This window comes from Neovison vison, chromosome 9 (genome assembly GCF_020171115.1).
Source record: "Neovison vison isolate M4711 chromosome 9, ASM_NN_V1, whole genome shotgun sequence".
Lineage (NCBI taxonomy): Eukaryota > Metazoa > Chordata > Mammalia > Carnivora > Mustelidae > Neogale > Neogale vison.
The window spans coordinates 52812642-52835725 of record NC_058099.1 but is presented as its reverse complement, the minus strand read 5'-3'; the positions used below and the strand labels follow the sequence as shown (position 1 = coordinate 52835725).

At 41.4% G+C, this 23084-nt stretch overlaps 1 protein-coding gene across 1 annotated transcript in view; it reads left to right on the top strand.

Annotated features, from left to right (window-relative positions):
- Nucleotides 1-23084, top strand: part of SNAPC3 (small nuclear RNA activating complex polypeptide 3) — a 39983-nt gene that overhangs the window by 11891 nt on the left and 5008 nt on the right. Inside the window, exons 3-7 of the mRNA XM_044265631.1 lie at nucleotides 2125-2209; nucleotides 9776-9880; nucleotides 11719-11868; nucleotides 20364-20446; nucleotides 21731-21895. Of these exons, the coding sequence (XP_044121566.1) occupies nucleotides 2125-2209; nucleotides 9776-9880; nucleotides 11719-11868; nucleotides 20364-20446; nucleotides 21731-21895 (588 nt within the window). The remainder of the gene's footprint in view (nucleotides 1-2124; nucleotides 2210-9775; nucleotides 9881-11718; nucleotides 11869-20363; nucleotides 20447-21730; nucleotides 21896-23084) is intronic.

The following is a 23084-nucleotide window of genomic DNA, read 5'->3' as shown; positions in this document are numbered from 1 at the left end:
GTTAAACGTTTGCCTTCGGCTCGGGCCATGATCCTGGAGTCCCAGGATCGAGTCCCACATCGGGCTCCCTGCTCAGCCGGGAGTCTGCTTCTCCCTCTGCCCCTCACCTTGCTCATGTTCTCTCTTTCTGTCTTTCAAATAAATAAGTAAAATCTGAAATAAGTAAATAAATAGGTAAATAAAGTTTAAAAACATAAAACCAAACACTAACCCATGAGCCTGTGTCACAACATAACAACACTGGAGAGAAGGGGAAGAAAGAACTAACCTAAGTGCTACAAAAGCATGTCTTGATTTAGTGTTACAAAGCTAGAAACAAAAGGTACTGCTCATGTTTTAGTGTTTCTCACTGGGGTATAGATGAGCAATTCTGAAACTATGTTTTCTAGACTCAAACAAATAATAGATAATAGGAGTGGGGTTTCTCACTTTTGAGGAAAACCGTGACAACGAAAGGTTAAAGGCTAAATGAGTGATTTTAGTTTGGGATTAAGAGCATCAGTATGAACTCGTGGTTCTAAGTATATAACAGAAAAATACAGAAGTGCAGATATTCGTACATGTGTGATATAATACACAGAGTTATGTTTTCTACCTTTCTCCCCCAAGAGGTCTGGAAGAAGTGCTGACTGCTCCAACAGTGACCACACCTAGTACTCAGCTGATGGCCTCTAAAACCTTCTTGTTGAGGCTCTTAGATTTTAAGACTGAGACAAGGAAGTGCAAGGTGAACCTCAACCCATCATACAGTGCTAGAAAATAAGGAAATGCTCCTAAAAAGGGATGAGGGTTTGTTGAAAGACAGGCTCCAACTCAGAGGAGCTCCTAACAGCCACCAGTAGAACAGTTTGATTGATAGAATAATTACATTATTAGATTTTTTAAAAAAGATTTATTTATTTATTTGACAGAAATCACAAGGAGGCAGACAGGCAGGCAGAGAGAGAGAGGAGGAAGCAGGCTCCCCGCTGAGCAGAGAGCCCGATGGCGGGGCTGGATCCGAGGACCCTGGGATCATAACCTGAGCCGAAGGCAGAGACTTTAACCCACTGAGCCACCCAGGCATCCCACATTATTAGATTTTAACTTACAGAATGAAATAAATGCAAGCTCATATTAGTATAAATGATCAAATATATGGGAGGAGAGAGATAGGTCTTCCTCATAATACCAGTGAGTAAATGTAGAAGGAGGGAAATAGAGAATCACCCTTAGGCATGTTCCCCAGTAGAAAATGCTGCAGACAAATCTGCCTTTGAATGCTAAAATCCCTGGGTGAAATTTTGAGGAGAAACAAGATTTGCATGGTTTCAAAGTATCTTTCCCCAAATACTTAATGAGTACAGAGGAAAAGAAAGTTGTCTCTCTAGTGTAGGAATCTGGTGTTCAGGAGCTTAACTAAAGTAAACATCACCAGTAACAGGACATGTAAATATGAACATTGTGAACCTCTTGGTGTGACACCATGAGGACATCATCCTTGTGACAGTCCTGCAAAAAATGGGCAGCATTACTCCAGTCGTGGGGAACCAGCAGTCAATGCAAACTCAAGGACATTCTACAAAATAACGAAGTAGAGCTCTTCAGAGGTGTCAGGGTGACAAAAGACAAGGAAAACTGCAGAATTGCAGACAAATAGAGAGAATGCAGTATAGTGTCCTGCAGAGGATCCTGGGGCAAGAAAAAAGGCATTTCATAAAAAAAACCTTGTGAAATTTGAAAAAGACTTAGAGTTACTGATACTATGTTAATGTTAATTTTCTGATCCCGATAATTATGATCATGTAAGGTGTTAACATAGGGAAAACTGGGTGAGAGATTTAAGGGAACTCTCTACTATTTTTATAGCTTCTTTTAGCTTTAGGTCTAAAATTAGCTCAAAATTCATTCTCAGGGCACCTTGGTGGCTCAGTGAGTTAAGTGTCGGACTTGATGTCCGCTCAGGTCATGATCTCAGAGTCATGAGATCACTGGGTGCAGAGCCTGCTTGGAATTCTTCTCTCCCTCTGCCCGCCACTCTATCTCTCAAAAAAAAAAAAAAATGAAGTGAAAGTTAAGTATTAAAGAAACCTTGGAAGACCTAGTACAGGTATTGAAGTTTGATTTTTCTTGTTCCTCTAACAGGATTAGAAAAAGGCTTCTGGAACAGCGGGAAGAAACTATAACAATAGACCGGGTTTGCAGACAAGAAACGTTTGCTTATGAGATGGTAAGAGTCTCATCTTTTTTTTCCCCCATAAAACTGTGAACGCTGTCATTGGGTGTTAGTGATGACTGATGGTGTCTTTATATTGGATATGCTTAGTTGAAAACAAACTTAGAGAAACCTCATTGGGACTGGTAAAGTAGGAGAAAAAGACCCACAGAATTCAAATGATGGAGCACCTGGGTCACTCGGTCAGTTAAGCGTCTGCCTTTAGCTCAGGTCATGATCCCAGGGTCCTGGGATTGATCCCTGTCTCGGGTTCCCTGCTCGCTGGAGAGCCTGCTTCTCCCTCTCCTCCTCACTCGAGTGCTCTCTCTCACTAACTCTGCCTCTTGTCTCAAATAAAAATCTTTGGGAGAAAAAAAGGGATTGAAGTGATGGCACGTTTGACTCTCAGATCTCTGCCTTTGTTCTTGGATTTATTCATTCATTCATTCATTCAGATTTTATTTATTTATTTGTCAATGAGAGAGCACAAGCAGGGAGAGCAGCCAAGGGAGAGGGAGAAGCAGGCTCCCCGCTGAGCATGGAACCCAATGCGAGACTTGATCCCAGGACCCTGGGATCCTGACCTGAACTGGGGTCAGATGCTTAACTGACTGAGCCACCCAAGCGTCCCTTTATTTCTGCTTTTAGTTTGGTTTTGCTCTTTATCTAAGGCTAAATTCATGCCTTTTCATTCCCCTGTTGCTGGTACTTTAGTCTGCTCCTGATTTTGGTTTAGCCACATTCTTAATCCACCATCTCTTATGTAAACCCTCAGAAAAATTTAAGATAATAAATAATGAGGGTTCATTCAGTACAGGACCTACTGAGTGTCAGATGCTGTGTTGGGCACTTGATAATACATAGAGACATTTGTTTTCTTTCCCTTTTATTTTTTTAAGCTTTTATTTATTTGTTTGAGAGATAGGGTGAGCATGTGTGAGAGAGAAGAGGCTGGAAGAGGGGCGAAGGGAGAGGGAGAAGCAGGCTCCTGGATGAGCAGGGAGCCTGATGCAGGACTTAATCCAGGCCCCTGGGCTGAAGGCAGACGCTTAGCAGCTGAGCCATCCAGGTACCCCCCCCCCCTTTTTTTTTATTGTGGTAAAGTTTGCATTACATAAAATTTACTATTTAACCATTTTAAAATGTTTGCTTTAAGTGGCATTAAGTACATTCACTGTGTCAGGTACTTCTCCCTCTCCCTCTGCCTCCTGCTCTACCTGCTTGTGCTCTCTATCTCTCTGTCAAATAAATGAATAAAATCTTTAAAAAAAAAATTCAGAGATTTTGTTAGGGATTGAATTGATTCTGTATATGACTTGGGGTAGTATTGTCATCTGAACATCTTCAAATCCATGAACAAGCTATGTCTTTCAGTTTATTAAAGTTGTCATTAGTTTTGTTCAGTAATGTCTTAGAGTTTTTAAGTGTACAAGTCTTTGATTTTTTTCTTTTTTTATTATTTTTTTATTCTTCTAAAGTAATTTGTACACCCACCATGAGCTTGAACTTACAACCCTGAGATCAGAGTTGCATGCTATACGGACTGAGCCAGGGAGGCTCCCAAAGTCTTTTCATTTCTATGAAATTTATTCCTAAGTATTTTATTCCTTTTGATGCTGTTGTTTTGTTTTTCTTTCTTTCTTTCTTTCTTTCTTTCTTTCTTTCTTTCTTTCTTTCTTTCTTTCTTTCTTCTTCTTCTTCTTCTTTTTTTTTTTTTAAAGATTGTATCTATTTATTTGACAGACAGAGATCACAAGTAGGAAGAGGCAGGTGGCGGAGGGGTGGGGGGAACCAGGCTCCCTGCTGAGCAGAGAGTCTGAGAGCCCGATGCGGGGCTCCATCCCAGGACTCTGGGATCAGGACCTGAGCTGAAGGCAGAGGCTTTAACCCTCTAGCCATCCGGGTGCCCTGCTATTGTTTTCTTAATATCCTTTACAAGTTATACACTGGTTATATAGAAATACGACTGGTTTTTGTGTGTTGATTTTGTAGCCTGCAACTTTGGTAAATTTGTTTGCTCTAATAGGCTTTTTGTGTGGATTCTTTAGGATTTGATACATAGAAGATCATGCCTGTTACCTGAAAAAAGAACTAACTTTATCTCTTACTTTCTATTTTGCTTGCTCATTCACTCTGTTTCCTTCCTTCCTTTTTAAAAATCTGAGTGTTCTAGCTAGACTTTCTAGTACTATGTTGAGTAGAAGTGACAGAAGTGTATATCCTTATAGTCTTTCAACACTGAGTATGATTTTAGCTGTGGATTTTTTGTATATATACTTGATCGTGTTGAGGAAGTGCTCCTTTGTTCCTTGTTTATTCAGTGCTTTTATTTTGGAAAGGTTTTGGATTTCCTCATACTTTTCTGCATTTCAGTGAAATAATGATGTGGGTTTTTTCCATCCTTCTGTTAGTGTGGTGTATGACATTGATTGACTTGCATGTGTTGAACTACTCTTGCATCCTGAGGTTAAATCCCACTTGGTTGTGGTATATAATGCTTTTCATATGCTGCTGAATTTGGCTTGCTGTATTTTGTGGTTTTCTTTTAATTTTTTTTTTTTAGATTTTATTTATTTATTTGACATAGAGAGAGATCACAAGTAGGCAGAGCAGCAGGCGGCGGGGCGGGGGGGAAGCTCAGCAGGGAGCCCGATGCAGGGCTCAATCCCAGGACCCTGAGATCATGACCTGAGCTGAAGGCAGATGCTTAACTGACTGAGCCACCCAGACACCCCAGTTTGCTGGTATTTTGTTAGGGAGTTTTGCATTTATATTTATAAAGGATATTGGCCTGTAGTTTTCTTGTGGTGTCTTTGTCTGGCTTTGGTATCAGAGAATGTTGATCTCTTAGAATGAATTAGGAAGTATTCCTTCCAGGGGCGCCTGGATGGTTGGGCGTCATGAACCCTGGGTCCTGGGATTGAGCCCCACATTGGGCTCCAGACCCTTTCTCTCTCTCTCTCAAATACATAAATAAATAAAATCCTAAGAAAAAAAGTATTCCCTCGGTGCACTTGACTGGCTCAGTCAGTAGAGCATGTGACTCTTGACCTTAGGTTATCAGTTCAAGTACGACATTGGGCATAGAGCTTACTTCAAAAAAAAAAAGTATTCTGTCTTCTTCACACTTCTTTCTTGGAAGACATTGAGAAGAAGGATGTTAATTCTTTGGTACAGTTCACCAGTGAAACCATCTAGTCCTGGGCTTTTCTTTGTTTATAAGTTTTTAATTACTCTTCAGTCCCCTTACCATTATATCACTGCACCAATATACTGTTAATATTCAGATTTTCTGTTTTTTCTTGGATTAGGTTTTTTTTTTAAAGATTTTATTTATTCATTTATTTGACAGAGATCAAAGTAGGCAGAGAGGCAGGCAGAGAGAGGAAGGGAAGCAGGCTCCCCACTGAGCAGAGAGCCTGACGTGGGGCTCGATCCCACGACCCTGAGATCATAACCTGAGCTGAAGGCAGAGGCTTTAACCCACCGAGCCACCCAGGTGCCCCTCCCTCTTGGATTAGTTTTGATTGTTGCCGTCCTTCTAGTTTTAGGGTCAGTTTCCCCTTCTTACAGTTCCTTACTGTATACAGTAAGGTTATTTACTTAAGATCGTTCTTTTTTAATGCAGATGTTTATTAGCTGTAAGTTTCCCTTTTTATATTGCTTTTGCAACATCCTGTTCCTTTTTTTTTTTAAGATTTTATTATTTATTTGACACAGAGAGAGAGAGCGAGCGAGCGCGCGCGCACGCACAAGCAAGGGGAGTGGCAGGCAGAGGGAGAGGGAGAATCAGGCTTCCACAGAGCAAGAGGAGCCTGATGTGGACTCAAACCCAGGACCTTGGGATTATGACCTGAGTCAGACAACCAACTGAACCACCCAGGTGCCCTCCTATAAATTTCTCTGGTGTTTTTGTTTTCATTTGTCTCAAGGTATTTTCTTGTGATTTCTTTTTTGACCCATTGGTTATTTAAGAGTGTGTTGTTTAATTTCCACTGACTTTTTTAAGTTTATTTCCTATTGATGATTTCTAGTTTTGTTCAGTTACAATCAGAAAATAAACTTTTCATGATTTCAGTACTTTCATATTCATTAAGGCTTGGTGGTCTAGCTCAGAGAATCATCCATGTGCACTTGAGAAGAATGTTTTGTTGGATGCAGTGTTCTGTATGTGTCAGTTAGGTCTCATTGGTTTGTAGTGTTATTTCCTAATTAATTTTGTGTTTAGTTATTCTACTCATTGAAAGTGGGGTATTGAAATTTGCACCTATCATCATTGAACAGTATATTTTTCCCTTCAATTCTGTCAGTTTTGCTTTATGTATTTTGGCTTTCTATTGTTAGCTACATGTGTGTATAATTATTGTATCTTCTTTTGATTACATATTTTAAAATACTCAGTGTCCTCCTTTGTCTCCTGTAACCTTTTCTGACTTAAAGTTTGTTTTGTCTGACAATAATACAGCTTTCATTTGGTTACTATTTGTGTGGAATATTTTTTTCCATTTTTTTTTTACTTTCAACCTCTTTGTGTCTTCATGTCTAAAGTGAGTCTCTTACAGAGAGTGTATGGATGGTCAAATATTTTTAATCTATTCTGCCAATCTTTGCTTTATTAATGGGAAAGATTGGCCCATCTGTATTTAAAGTAATTACTGATGAGGATTTATTTCTACTATTTAGTTATCTGTATGTCATATCTCTCTTTTGTTCCTTGGTTCCTCTATTACTGTCTTTTTTGGTATTTAGTTAAATTTTTAAGGTATATTTTGTTTTCCTTCTTTCCATGTGTATGTGTTTACTTATTTTTGTAGTGGTTACCTTGTGGATTACAATCACCATTTTAAAGATCCAACAACCTAATCTTAATAATACCAACTTTGGGGGCACCTGGGTGGCTCAGTGGATTAAAGCCTCTGCCTTCAGCTCAGGTCATGATCCTGCGGTCCTGGGATCAAGCCCCACATGGGGCTCTCTGCTAGGCAGGGAGCCTGCTTCCCTTCCTCTCTCTGCTTCTCTCTGCCTACTTGTGATCTCTCTCTCTGTCAAATAAATAAATAAAATCTTAAAAAAAAATACCAACTTTGTTTCAATAATATCTTGAAGGATAGATACTCCATTCATATACATCTATGTCCCTAACCCTTGATGTTGTTACTGTCTCAGATCACATTTTTATGTGTCTGTTAACATAAATTTATAAATATTGGGGCGCCTGGGTGGCTCATTTGTTAAGTGTCTACCTTTAGCTCAGGTCACCATCCCAGGGGCCTGGGATCAAGCCCCACATCCAGCTCCCTGATCCATGGGAAGCCTGCTTCTCCCTCTCCCACTCCCCCTGCTTGTGTTCCTTCTCTCGCTGCATTTCTCTGTCAAATAAATAAAATCTTTAAAAATAAATAAATAAATTTATAAATATTTTATCCATTTGCTTTTGGGAAAAAAGTTAATAAGCTAAAAGTACAGTAGCTCTGGCTTTTATATTTGCCTATGTAGTTAACCATTCCTAGTGTCCTTTATTTTTTTCTTATGGATTCAAGTTATTGTGTATTGTCTTCTAATTTCATCCTGAAGAGCTCTCTTTAGTATTTCTTAAACATAGCCTACTGGTAATGAATTCCCTCATAGTTTTTATTTTTTTATTTTTTATTTTTTTAATATTTTATTTATTTATTTGACAGACAGAGATCACAAGTAGGCAGAGAAGCAGGCAGATAGAGAGGAAGGGAAGCAGGCCCCCTGCTGAGCAGAGAGCCCGATGTGGGACTCGATCCCAGGACCCTGAGATCATGACCTGAGCCGAAGGCAGCGGCTTAACCCACTGAGCCACCCAGGCGCCCTTATTTTTTTTTTTTTATCTGAAAATGCCTTAATTTCTTTTTTTAAATTCCTGAAGGTTAGTTGTGCCAGGTATAGAATTCTTGGTTAATGTTTTTTCTTTCATGACTTTTGAATGTGTTTTCCTACTCTCAGCTCACTGAGTGCATTTAAAACAGTTGATTTAACATTTTTGACTAGTAACTTCTATATCTGGGCCACCTCAAGGGTAGTTTTTGTCAGATTTTTTTTTTCTGTGAATGCGACATTTTTTTTTTTGTTTCTTTGTGTGCTCTATGTTTTTGTTGAGAACAACAAATCTATACTGGACATCCTGAGTATATTTTTTTACTTTTTGATTGTTGGAGCTGCATGTATTCCTTGTTGTATATGGTTATGGATATTTCTGTTTCATCATCTCTGTGGACAGCCAGTGACCTGTTTGAGATTTCCTTAAATGTCTGCCTCCACAAAATTAAAATAAAAGTGGGGGAGGGAAAAATGAAACATGGTGAAACCAGAGAGGGAGACAAACCATAAGAGACTCAATCTCGGGAAACAAACTGAGGCTTGCTGGAGTGGAGGTGGGGTGGGAGGGATGGGGTGGCTGGGTGATGGACACTGGGAAGGGTATTTGCTATGGGGAGTGCTGTGAATTGTGTAAGACTGATGAATCATAGACCTGTACCCCTGAAACAAATAATATGTTATATGTTAATAATAAATAAATAAATAAATGAAAGAAATAGTTTTAAAAAAAAAAAAAGCCCTTTTTCTAAATTTCCCAGTAGGTGCTGCTGTGGGAAGCCACTGCTGGCAGGAGGCCCAGCACCAAGGCCAGTGTCTCATCAGGGCATTACCAGAGCAACCAAAACAACCCCATTGCTTGGGGGTTTCCCATTGCTTGTCATGGCATCAGCCATCATTCAGGAACATGGGCCCCTATTCCCACATCTTCAGCGGGGCTGAGGACTGGGGGAGGGTGGCTGGTTTGCACTCTGTGCTTATTAATAAGGAGAAGCAGCTTGTCCTTTCATCGTCACTTTCTGAGTTGATATAACTGACTAATCAGGTTCCAGAATTCCACAACAGTTGGTTCCAGTCTCTTTCCATCTTCTTGGTTGCTTTGGGGGAGGGACTGATCCCTAGAGCTGCCTGCTGTGCCATTTTGCATAGTGTCACTCTCTCTTATTTTTGCATCTGTACTTCTTAACTGGTCTCCTCTAGGGGGCCTGTTTTATAGTTATCATGCACACATAATAGAAGTGTGAGGGAGTACAGATGCACTAATGTTGTAAAAGGCAAGACAGTGTTGGTTTTAGAGCCAAACCAGTCTGTATTTACATTCAGGCTTGCTGGTTTATCTTGGGTAAATCTGAACCTTGGTGCATCTGTCAAATAGCTTCATAATAGCGTGAGAGGAGGCATGTGGAAGTGCTATTAGCAGCTGTAAATGCCAGCATTATACCAACATTAGTTGATACTCATGTTTTATCATCGGTTACTAAGCATCTAGGGCCAACCATTATTAGATGCTTTATATACATATTCCTAGCAGTAGTCCTATAAAACGAGTATTTTCTGTTTTGTTGGGGTTTTTGTTGTTGTTGTTTATAGACGATGAAACTAAAGCTTAGAGGGGTTTTAACAGTTTTCTTAAGGTAAAATTGGGAGTCAAAGCCAGGGCTTCCTGACTTGCTTACTCACTGCTTCATAGCTGAGTCACACTGATTTTAAGGTGTTACTTGTTTTTTTCTCCTTCAGGAGTCACATGCCATAGGAAAAAAGCCTGAAAATCCAGCAGACATGATTGAAGAAGGGGAACTTATCCTATCTGTGAATATCTTATACCCTGTTATATTTCATAAGGTCAGTAGTAAAACCTTTTTAATTTCACAGATAAAATGGGTGACTTCTGTCAAACGATTTAATTATTTGAAGAGTCACAGTCCTTAGGGTCCAAAATTAATGCAAACATATGTTGTTTTATGTAACAGTTATACTATTGGAATGTGTTATTCCTGATTGCTTCACTGGAAGCAACTGAAAGTATATGTGAATCCACAGTGACTCTAATTATATGAATTCTTGGATTTCTTAGTTTTCTTTTGCTTTTGTTTTTGTTTTAATAGACTAGATGACTGGTAAAGGAGTAAGTTAACCTTTTTTCATGAATTCAGAATACTTGGGAAGTTGTCTAACTAAAGACAGTTCTTCTTTGATGAAAATGCAGAAAGTCAATAGCTTAAGGAATATTCAGAAATTTCATAGAGGTCTCTAATTAAAAGAGTTCAGTCCTAGCCCAAATGTGTGTATTCTTGATTCCCTGAATAGATGTCACAAACTTTGATAAGGTTTAATTGAAATAATAGTATACCTGATTTGCACTTGTGAATAGTAGTCAGTAAAGAAGCATCTGGGATGTAGTTGGTACTAATTACCCTGCCAGTCAAACCAAACCAATAAAACCAAACTTTTGGGTCTGTAACATGAGAGTAGTGTATAGATTGCTTGACTTCCATGAGGTAACTTGCAAGACATTTTAAAACACTGTTGCTGGGGCATCTGGGTGGCTCAGTCAGTATAGCTCGCCCAGCTCTTGATCTCAGGGTCATGAGTTCAAACCCTTGGGTGTGGAGCCTACTTAAAAATCATAATAAATAAAACAGTGCTGCTAGGTGAAGTTCTATTCCAGAGGTTCTTGGTAATTACATTTTAGTAGCATCTTTAGCTTAAACTAAGAAAGTTCTGTTGTCAAGTATCTTAGTCTGTGTGGCTGCTGTAACAAAATATCACTGATAGAGAGGCTTATAACCAGCAGTTTGTCCCAGTTCTGGATGCTGGTGGTCCAAGCTTGGGGCCAGCACAGGTGGGTGAGGCCCTCTTCCATGTCATGGACTTCTTAGGTGGCAGAAGGAGCTAGGGTGCTCTGAGGGATCTTCTGTAAGACCATGAGCCCCATTCATGAGGCTCAACTCTCACGACCTCATCACCCCCACCCCCCAAAGACCCAGCCTCCGAACACTATCACTTGGGCATTAGGATTCCAGTATCTGAATTTGGGGTAGACACAGACATTCAGACCATAGCACCAAGTATCTCAGTTGTCTGTTGGATTCTAACTTAACAGAGGTGGCCGAGTGACCATACGAGAGGTCCGTGCCATTGAGAAGAGCAAGTCGGCTGCAGCCACAGGGCCACAGGGGGAAGACTAGAGACAACTGGGAGTGAGAAGGAGTGAGGAGAAGCTATAGACCACAGCCTTTATTGAGGTCTCCATGGGCAGGGCAGGGCAGAGCGAACGGTTCAGGCTTGGCTAGTTTGAGTAATTCCAGCAGGCTTGGGGGTATAGTGTCTGTCTCCCTAGTTGTCTGCTACCTAACCTTAATTGATTTAGAACAGGGAAATACCTACTTGGTGTGTGAGAGTGAGAACAAGGAAGTGGCTGAAGAGACCAGGCTCTGAATCATGGTGGGGATGTAAACAATTTTGGCCATTAATGTGGACCTGTATTAATGGGTGCCAAATTGACAAATACAGAATCTAAGAAAACACAGAACACTGAGTTATGGGGATAACTTCAAATTAAGAAGACCTAAACTTCTAAAGAAGATCTAAACTTCATTTAGATCTGGTCAGGACAGGATTTACAGTTTAATTGCTTTGTCTGTAAGTGGACATTTAATCATTTACCATTTGATTTGTAGCACAAAGAACACAAGCCATACCAGACGATGCTGGTATTGGGCAGTCAGAAGCTCACAGAACTGAGGGATTCAATTTGCTGTGTCAGTGACCTCCAGATTGGTGGGGAATTCAGCAACACTCCAGATCAAGCTCCTGAGCACATAAGCAAAGTAAGGTGTTGTGTTTTCTTTTTTTTCCTTAACCCTCATAAAACAAGAAATAATAATAGTATTATTATTATTATTATTATATAGTAATATTATTATTATTATTAACAATAATAATAAGCTAAATAAGTAGTGATTACTGTAGCAGAATCGTAAATATTCCAGTAAATCCTTTCTTCTTTTATGCCATTCTGTCAAATTTATCTGTTCTCTTCTTTTTATCATCAAGACATTTTCAAAGATGAGGCTGGGCTCAGGTTTGATTTTCTGTCTATGTCCCATTCAGTTCTCACCCATTCTCTTGTGTATACTCTTCCTTTTAAGGTGATAGTGACACCTAATTGTCTCCTCCATGTTCATATAACTTGACCTCACTAGCATTTGAATTTGCCATTCACTCTCTCCTCTTTCAAACTCTGAGTTTCCATCTGTCCTAACTGCTCCCAGCAAAGGGTGGGTGTCCGCCTGAGGGCTCACTGCCCAGAGAAGGTCCTGTCAGTCCAAGGCGCAAAACCAAGCCTGGACACATGGCATCTGATGTTGGTCCTTAGCTGCTGTTTGCCACGGAGATGCGGTCATAAGGACAGAAACTTACATATCCATTGGTTAAAGATAGAAAGGGGCAGAGTGGTAGACTGGCCACCCACAAAGTTTTCCAAAGGGATTGCTTGCCCTGTAGAGTAGTAGGGCCTTGATCTCTCTGTAGTTCATGGTAAGGCCAACGAGCTAATTCTGTTACTTGGTGCAGCTCTGGTGGAAGACTCAGATTTACTGGCCCACTTAAAGGGGCAGCCTCTCCTGTAGCTCAGAAAAGAATATTGGGGTCAGATAGAATGGGGAGAGAGTTTGGATGAGAACCACCATAGTCACTATTTTTGCCGGTTCCTGTACCACCAGCCACAAAACTGTTCTTAGCACATAGGTTTCAGGGTGCCTGGGTGGCTCAGTCAGTTGTGTCTGACTCCGCTCAGGTCATGATCTCAGGGTCCTAGGATCAAGCCCCGGATTGGGCTCCCTGCTTAGTGGGGAGTGTGCTTCTCCCTCACCTCTTGCCTCCTTCCCCCTGCTCATGCTCTCTCTGTCAGATTTTTTTTTTTTTTAAAGATTTTATTTATTTATTTGACAGAGAGAGATCACAGTAGGCAGAGAGGCAGGCAGAGAGAGGGGAAGGGAAGCAGGCCCCTGCCGAGCAGAGAGCCCGATGCGGGACTCAATCCCAGGACCCTGAGATCATGACCTGAGCCGAAGGCAGCGGCTCAACCCACTGAGCCACCCAGGCGCCCTCTCTGTCAGATTTAAAAAAAAAAAAAAAAAAAAAAAGTGGGCTTCACTTTGGTGGTTCTTACAAATTCTTCTGGGCTTTCCTCAGTTTTTATGGTTTTAAGTGTACTCTAATCTTTGTTAGTGACTCTCTGCTGCCTTCTCTCCTCATTTCCAAACCATTATTTTGAGTGCCTGCTGGACATTGTCATTGAGCCTCAGTGCTGCCTGGCATTTTTTCACATCTCTATAGTTGATTCACTCTGCCCCTTTTCTGGGGGTGCGGCGGGGGGCAGCTGTGATTCATTCTGCAACTGCCTACATATCCTCATGACTGACCAGCAATGGAAACTCTGGCTGTTTGTTTCATGGAGAACATAAAGTTACCAGAAAAGAACTTTCCATCACCTCTCACCTCTTTACCTCCACTGAGCCATCTCCTGCCTTCCCACCCGGGACAGAGCTGGACAAAAGCTGCTGCCACCTGAGGCCAGGCTGCCTGCCCATGCGGTCCAGCTGCTGCCACCTGAGGCCAGGCTGCCTGCCCATGCGGTCCCATGTCTCACCGTGCTTGGCCTCACATCATGGTCCGCTCCATTCTGCTAGCTATCCCTTCATTACAGGTGTGCCGTGAAGGCTCCCTTCCTGAACCTTGTCTCGACACGCGGCTTCCTCTAGCCACCATTCATCTTTCTGCTTCCTCCTCAGCAAACCAGAGTGAATAACAGCAAGTAGGAACAATAATGCGTTATTAATAATAGCCCCTAAATTCATTGTTTGTCTCTTTCTGCCATCACCTTGTCTTGTACTCACTCTTGTTCCCACCACTCCTCAAAAATCACTTTTCTTGCTGCCACCGTAGATGTCATTCTCAGACCTTTTCTGACCCCTCATCGGGTGTGACTCCATTGACTATTTATTCCTTCTTCCTTGCAGGATTTTTTTTACTCAACTCTTAGGACATTACACCCACCTGATTTGCCTTCTCTCTGACTGACTTGTAATTAATTCCTTTGTTGAATGCTTCTCGTTTTCCTGGCTTTTGTTGTAAAGCCCTGGGAGTCAGTCCTCAGACTCCCTTTGATGTATCCTCCCTAGGTGACCTTACCCAGATTCAGAGCTGTCAGTACTGGGAATTCCAGAATTCTCTCCAACCTCAGCATCTTCTCTGACCTCCAGACTTCTATATCCAACAGTCTTCTTGACAGTTTTTTTATTTATTTAAGTAGTGTGTAACCCAGTGTGGGGCTCTAAGAGTCTCATGATCTTGGTCCCTGAGATCAAGACTCGCGTGCTCTTCCAACTGAGCCAGCCAGGTGCCCCATCCTTGACAGTTTTTCTTGGATGTCTAACAGCCATCTCAAATATAATCTGTTCACCAGCAAATGCTATACTGCTCCACGAAAGCCTGTGCCCTCCCCAGTGCTCCTGTCTCAGAAAATATGCCCATTGTGCATCTGGTGACTTGGGCTGGAAACCTGGAGTCCTCCTCATCTCCTTTTCCTTCCACTTGAAGGCATCAGCGAGAGCTTTGACTCTACTTTGAAAATACATTTAGGCTTTGCCCTGCTCTTCTCTCTGTCTCAAAGATAAAAAAAAATCTTAAAAAAAATTAAAAGATAAAGTCTTTGAAAATGAAAATGAAAAGAAATCAATCCTGTCATTCTCTGACCTAAAAATCTAAGAGGATCTCTGTAGGCTGACATACAAGGCCTTTTGTCATGATGATTCCCAAGTTAACTTTCCATGCTATCCAGCCTCCACTTCTGCAACTTATGTTTCAGCCACAGAGAATTTATGTTGCTCAAGCATGACACTTTTTCATGCCTCCAAATGTCTGAACATGGTCAGAAGCCCTTTCCCTCCCTCCCTCTGTCCATCTGACTCATGCTCATATTCCAAACCCAGCTTAAAACTCATGTATTACATAAAATCTCTCCTGACTGCCCTCTCTTTGCCACTCTGGCACCTTTTCTTTGGCCATTATAGTGTCTGTAATAATTGGCTGGTGCTGTCTGCTGTGTCTCTGTGCCCCACAAGGTGGGCTGTGTTCCAGTCCTTTTGCTGATGGGCAAGGAGACCAGCATTCTATGACTCACATGTAGATTTCACTTAGTTTTCTCTTTCTACCACAAATGGTTTTAAGATAATTGGTTTTTTCAGGTTTGGCATCTCGGTGCTGTGGGACATAAACATTAGATTAGAGACAAACAAATGGAATTTCAAGGCTGTATGCAGACCAAGAAATAAAAATTTATCTTCTTTTAAAGGAGACACAGCAGCCTTCAGCACTTTCTCCACCCTATCAAAAAAAGAAAAAAAAAGTGTGATTATAAAGTTTTTATAAATCCACTTTAATAAGCAGACTCTGAGTTCACTCTCATGGCATTCTCATGTTGTCCTTGTTCAAGGCAGCTGGAGTCTGATCTGGGAGTCAGTCTGAGGGCCAGAAAGCCCAGAGAGTGTTTCTAACCAGGTATGCCTAGTTTGTAGCTTTTGTATGTTGGAGCTGATGTGTTTCACAGCCTTTTTAAAAAAGATTTTACTTATGTATTTGTCAGAGAGAGCGAGCACAAGTAGGCAGAGGCAGAGAGAGAAGCGGGCTCCCCGCTGAGCAGGGAGCCTGATGCAGGACTGGATCCGAGGACCCCGGGATCATAAACTAAGCCAAAGGCAGTGGCTTAACCGACTGAGCCACCCAGGTGTCCCCGTTCAGCAGCTTTCTCAGCAGGGGGCTAGTAGATTTCATTATCCTGGCTTAAATACCCAATGCATGTGTGGTTGTATTGTTTCTGCCTCTTCCAGCTCTTTATTAAACGAATAACCCCTGATGATTGAGTGCTTGCTACGTGCTGGACAGAAGTATGCTTTGGACAGAATTAGCACCCGTCGAGGGGTAAGAAAAAGTTGGGTCAGCGCGCCCTCCTGTGTTGCTGGAGTTGGGTGAGCAGGGTGGAGGCTGGATTCAGATCGCTGTTGACTTGCCTTCCAAGCCCCACATCCTCCTTTGCCACACATGATGTCAGGCCGGAGGGTCTTCCCTGCCCTTTGATTGACTTGCTGACTGGGCAGCGAGTGAAACCCCGAGCTGTGCTGTGTGTCACCGCAGCTTCTACAAGGACTCCGGAATCTCTGTTCAGAGAGCTGTTTCGTGCTCCCTTGGTCTGCAGCTGTGGTTTAAGGAAGTGAACGGCTGAATTAGTGACATTTTTCAGATACTGACATTTGTCTGACCTATGGAAAGATTTTCATTTCATTGATTGGCATTTGTATTTTATGGTTTGGTTTTTTAAATTTTTGCTTTGGCATTTTTCTTTTCCTCTGATTATCTGAGTCCTCATCTTTCTTGGTGAGTCTGGTCCCTTGGAAAAGTTTGACCATACACACAAGAGATAGTATGAGTCCTTATGTACCCATTACCCACCTTCCCCAAATCTCAGCATTTGCCAAATGGTTTTATCTGTTCACCCAGCAAAACGGAGAACTGGTCCATAAGTTATAGTGCTTTTTCTTAAGTTAAATAGCATGTACTCCACTGGTAAGCACGGGCAAAACATCGGTAAGTTGCAGTTCCTGTAGCTGAGGAAAGGAGTATCTTCATTTCAACCATAAGCAAGAATTCTTAAAGTCTAGATGACTTTAGTATCTGAGCAGATTGGGAACATTGAGCCAGTATATTTTAATCTCTTAAATCTTACATCTGAAGTGTAGTTAGTTTTGCTAACATTTGTTTTTTGGACTATAGTAGTCAAAGAATGGAGTGCATTTTTTTAAGTATATGTATAAGATCAGGCCACTGGAGTGGTAGGATTGGGCCCCAAATCAGGCTTTCTGCCCAGCAGGGAGTCTGCTGCTCACTTTCCCTCAGCACCTTCCCATAGCTCCTGCACGTGCTCGCTCTCTCTCTCTCTCTCTCTGTTAAATAAATAAATAAACAAAACCTTAAAAAAAAAAAAAAAACCAGGACTTTATTTATAATAAGTAGTAGCAACAGGTGCCGGGTATTTTCTTAAAGTTCCTCTAAGCAAGACGCTTAAGAGATTGAGAACAAAAAAGAAAGAAAAAGATGCACTAATCTGAGCAATGTTAAAAACAGACCAGATACCGGGGCGCCTGGGTGGCTCAGTGGGTTAAAGCCTCTGCCTTCGGCTCAGGTCATGGTCCCAGGGTCCTGGGATTGAGCCCCGCATCGGGCTCTCTGCTCAGCAGGGAGCCTGCTTCCTCCTCTCTCTCTGCCTGCCTCTCAGCCTACTTGTAATCTCTGCCTGTCAAATAAATAAATTAAATATTAAAAAAAAATTAAAAAAAAAAACAGACCAGATACCAAAATGTGAGGGACCACTAAAACAGCAAAACAAAACAACACTCAAGTAGAAAATAGTGGCATGATCTTATACATATATTAATTAATTAATTAATCATGACCTGAGCTGAAGGCAGTCACTCAACCAACCAAGCCACCCAGGCCCCCCGAAGGCAGACACTTAACCAACTGAACCAGACTTCTGCCCCTGCTTCTGAAGTTCTAATACAGTTGATTTGAATGTTAGCAAGAGAACAAACTACTAATGCTTAAAATTACATATAGGTGACTTTATTCACATGATCTGGTTAGTTCTTGATAGTTACTTTGTTTATGAAGTGGAAATAGTAGACTCTGGGGCTATGTTAGGTTTATAACAGAAGGAACTTCTTTCACTAGGTTTTCCATATTAGTTGGCGATCCTCCCCTCTCCAAAGCTGGTCAGCTAAACTAGCTGACAAAATAGGGAAACTATTAGTGAGGATTTCTGGTTGCCACTGAAAATCAGAATTACCTGGTGTTGACAGGTAATTACCTGTCAGAATTACCTGAGCAGTTGACATTGCTCACATCTTCTGTTCTGTTGTGTACCGAGACAAGGAAGAGTTATTATAGGAGGACTTCAGATTTAGGGAAAACAGTTCCCCTTCTAAATAATAACGATGCCAGCCAAAAGCATTAAGTTGCCTAAATCACTTCCATTTTTGTAGAAGCATTTTATAATGAATAAAAAATGAAACTTTTGTTTTTATTTCTAAAATAAGGCAATATTCTTGCAGAACCTTTATTTTAGGGGCACCTGGGTGGCTCAATGGGTTAAAGCCTCTGCCTTCGGCTCAGGTCATGGTCTCAGGGTCCTGGAATCGAGCCCCACATTTGGACTCTCTGCTTGTCAGGGAGTCTGCTTTTCCCTCTCTCTGCCTGCCTCTCTGCCTACTTGTGATCTCTGTCTGTCAAATAAATAAACAAAATCTTTATTTAAAAAAAAAAAAAAAGAATCTTTATTTTAGACCCTAGCTTACCTCGTTGAGGGTACAGAAGTATATTTAGTGGTAGTTTTTGTGTTTAACAGTAGCTCGATTCAGCATTCTAGTACAGATTATCCTTTTATCTCTGCAAGCACCTAGGAAGAACGTAATGGCTTTACTCATGCGTTACATGAAGAAACAGGGTCGGGGCGCCTGGGTGGCTCAGTTGGTTAAGCAACTGCCTTCGGCTCAGGTCATGATCCCAGAGTCCCAGGATCGAGTCCCACATTGGGCTCCCAGCAACACAGGGAGTCTGCCTCTCCCTCTGACCTTCTTCCTTCTCCTGCTCCCTCTCACAGTCTCGCTCTCAAATAAATACATAAAATCTTCAAAGAAAGAAACAGGGTCAGGGAAATGGAGTGACGGCCTGAGGAGAAACAGCACAGCCGGTCTCATAAGGGTGGCTGATGTCATTACCGGATAACCTGTAAACGAGGGCATGGAGAAAGAAAAATAGAAGCTTTGCGGGAGGAGATGAATTGCAGTTATTTTGGGGGAAGATTTTTTTTTGAATACCCGAAACTTACATATCTTTCATAGTTGATGAACCGCAGTCTTGTAAGATAGCGGGACAGAGAGACTCACACAGGTGAGGAACCCAAGGTCTGAGGAGTACATACACGCAAGGAGAAAGAACACAGGTCTCCTTATGCTCCCCCAGGGCTCTGGTTGTCAGGACATGGTGAAGAGCAGTCGAACAGAGTGCCTCTCGGCTCTGCTTGCCCGTCTGAGTCCTGGGGAGCTTGGGAAAACATCAGTGCCGGGCCACATCCTGAGAGCTTCTCATGTAATGGCTCTGAGGTGAGACTTGGACTTTGGTGTTCCTGTGATTCCTTCTGTTACCAGTGAGCATCAAGAGGCCCTCGCCCCTCTAGAAAGGCTGGCAGGCTGAATGTTAAACCTGACGGTTCAGGCCAGTTGTGCGACTGCTCTGGTATTCTGGGGCAAGCCTGCTTGAGTAAAAAGAGATAATTCTGCCCAAGTCAGATTCTGCCTAGGAATTACTGAAGATTTGAAGGGGGAATTTTTTATAAAAGTACACTGAGAGGCACCTGGATGGCGCAGCTGGTTGATCCGAATCTCCGTTTCGGCTCAGGTCGTGATCTCGGGGTTGTGGGATGGAGCCTGTTGTTGGGCTCTGGATGGAGCCTGTTGGAGAGTCTCTGTCCTTCCGCTCCTCTTGCTTGTGCTTTCAAAGAAATAATCTTAAAAAAAAAAAAAGGTATACTGAGGGGTGCCTGGGTGGCTCAGTCACTTGGGTTTCTGCCTTCACCCCAGTTCCTGACCCCAGGGTCCTGGGATCGAGCCCCACATCGGGCTCCCTGCTCAGCAGAGAGTCTGCTTCTCCCTTTCCTCCCCACTCACACTCTCTCTCACTCTCTCTGTTTTTTTCTCAAATAAATAACTAAAATTTTTTTTAAGTATCCTGAAAATATTAAAAAATAGAACAGAAAAACCTAAGTCTGTGATCACTAATTATTGCTGGGGAAATATAAAACATGTGACTTTTGGTTTTTACTTCTAGTATCCAAAATAATTCACTGCTGTGTATTCGCAAAATAAAATAATATTGTTTATTTCACTTCTAATTAGGGTCCTTTCACAAATCTCAGAATATACAAAATTTAAGTCGGACTTAGTATTAAAACAGCAATAGGATAATGAAAACAGCTGCAAGGATCAGATGTTTACATTTCCATCCCTGGTAAATAGCATAATACTTGTTCACATAGGAAGTTCCCATTAAACAGTAAGGAAATTACCGAGGTAAGCATGTTCTGTAAGGTTGCATACAGTTACTGTAAAGCATATTAGTGTGGTTTTATGACCTATAGATTTGGAATTGGTAGCAATTTCCTAATTATTAGTAGAGGACTCTTTTTCAATGCCATCTGTTTTCCTTATAGGACCTGTACAAATCAGCCTTCTTTTATTTCGAAGGGACATTTTACAATGATAAAAGATACCCGGAGTGCAGAGATTTAAGCAGGTACAATTTTCAAAAATCTTCTCGGTTTTTCCTGTTTCTAGTTCTTGGAATAGATCTCCACACATCTTGTTACTGGTCTGTTAAGGGTCTTTGCCAAAGAACTGTTTTGTTAGACTTTTTTTGTTTGTTTGGGGATCAGAAGTATCTCTCAGTTTAAAATATATTCAGTTATTTCATCTGATTAGCCTAGGTATTAGTAAGTTAATCACAATTCTTACTTCGGGAAGAAACTTCCTAGCAAAGACCTGACACGGACCATTTCAAAATCTTTGTGTTATCTACTATCTTAGAAATGACAGCAAATCTTGGAATGCTTGGTTGGCTCAGCCATTAGCTACTCTTGATCACAAGGGTTGTGAGTTTGAGCCCCATATTGGGTGTGGAGCCTACTTAAAAAAAGTCTAGCAAATCTTGTATTGAGCCATAGATACATCTGAGAAACTAACTCCCTCTGAAACACTTCATTAGTCTTTTTCATATTTAGGTGATAGCAATAAGTTAGTCTGTTTTTTCTGTTTGTCCAGTATATACTGTTGTTTGCCCTAGATGAGTGTGTAAATACATGGTTAAGTGTATAACATGAAAAATGTATAGCTTATAGTCATGTTAATTAGCTCATACTTTTGCTATCAGTGTTCTAGCAACTAGAACATACATGTATATTGTTTCTGAGTGTTTTATACATTCTTTTTCATTATAGCCATTTGTATCTGTGTTCTAATGCAGCAGTTCTCAAATGTGCTGGTTTCAGCCTTCCTTTATACTGTAATTGAGGATTCCAGCCCGCTTTTGATTATGTGGGCTATAGCTATCAGTGTTTACCATATTAGAAGTTGAAACTAAGAAGTCTTTCAAATATTGACTACTCCCATTACATGTTAACATTAATAATTTGGGGGAGGAAATAACTGTTTTTCAGAACAGAATGAGACAAATGGCATTGTTCTGAATTTTCCATTCAGTCTGAAGTAATAAAACACATCATGTAGCCGTTAGAATACTGGAGAGAATAGGAGTTGAAAAGGGCAAATGACATTTTATCACAAAGATCCTTTTGACTTCAGGAACCACACTTTGAGAACTGTTGCTCTAATGGATAAAGACACATTCAGAGTTCTTGATTTCTACATGTGTCAGCCACTGAGATTTTCACCTCAAGGTGGCAACTGTCCAGTTTATTGGGTGAGCCAGGCTTTTGAAATACTTGTAGTCACAAACGATTTTCTGTCATTTTTAGATTTTTGTGGCGTAATGAAATATCATCTCCCCCCCACCCCCCTTCAGAACTATCATTGAATGGTCAGAGTCCCATGACAGAGGCTATGGAAAATTTCAGACTGCCAAAATGGAAGATTTCACCTTCAATGACCTGTTTATTAAACTGGGTTTTCCTTACTTATATTGTCACCAGGGAGACTGTGAACATGTTATTGTCATCACTGACATAAGGTAAGTAGCAGCACTCAAAACATGATGTCATTTGCTCTGTTTTCCTTTTCTTGATTTCACAGTATAAAAGCACAGGCAGTTGGAGTTGGTTTGTTTTTGTTTTTAAGATTTTACTTAATTTGACAGATAGCGAGAGAGGGAGTGGGAGAGGGAGAAGCAGGCTTCCTACTGAGCAGGGAGCCCGATGTGGGGCTTGATCCCAGGACTCTGGGATCATGAACTGTGCTGAAGGCAGACACTGAATGACTTAGCCGTTCAGGCTCCCCTGGTTTTGCTTTTGTTTTTGTTAAGATTTTATTTATTTGACAGAGAAAGATTTTATTTATTTGACAGAGAGAGATCACAAGTAGGCAGAGAGACAGGCAGAGAAAGGTAGGGAAGCAGAGAGCCCGATGCAGGGCTTGATCCCAGGACCTTGAGATCATGACCTGAGCTGAAGCAGAGGCTGTACCCACTGACCCACCCAGGCACCCCTGTTTTTAATAAGAGAAATAAAAGTAGTCACTGTAGCTTGGCTTGGGACCAGCAAAATCATGTCTGCTTTCCATGGACTGACCAACTCTCCATCCATTTGTATCCTGTCTTTATTTTGGGAATATCTATAATAGAAATACTTGATTAGAGTTGTCAGAAATCCATAAGTAAGTGTCTCCATTTGTATATCCAGCAGGCAGTAGCCATCCACTTCGTGTAGCACTTTGTATCTCCTGTTGCGCCTTTTGCTTAGCAAACTTGCAACTGTGTATCTAGGTTTGTCTCTTTGCCAGAATTTTAAGGAGATCAAAGGGAACTGGGGGGAAGAGAAGAGTAATTCTAATATTTGACAAATGTGAAGTCTTAATGTTTTCATCAAGTATAAAGTGAGAAGGACTAGTTTTTTTTTTTTTTTTTTTTTTAATATTTTATTTATTTGACAGACAGAGATCACAGGTAGGCAGAGAGGCAGGCAGAGAGAGAGAGGGAGAAGCAGGCTCCCCACTGAGCAGAGCCTGATGCAGGGCTCGATCCCAGGACCCTGAGATCATGACCTGAGCTGAGGCAAAAGGTTAACCCACTGAGCCACCCAGGTGCCCAGGACTAGTTTTTTATAATTAAAGATTTTATTTATTTATTTGAGAGAGAGAGAGAGTATGAGAGGGGAGAAGGTCAGAGGGAGAAGCAGACTCCCTGTGGAGCTGGGAGCCTGATG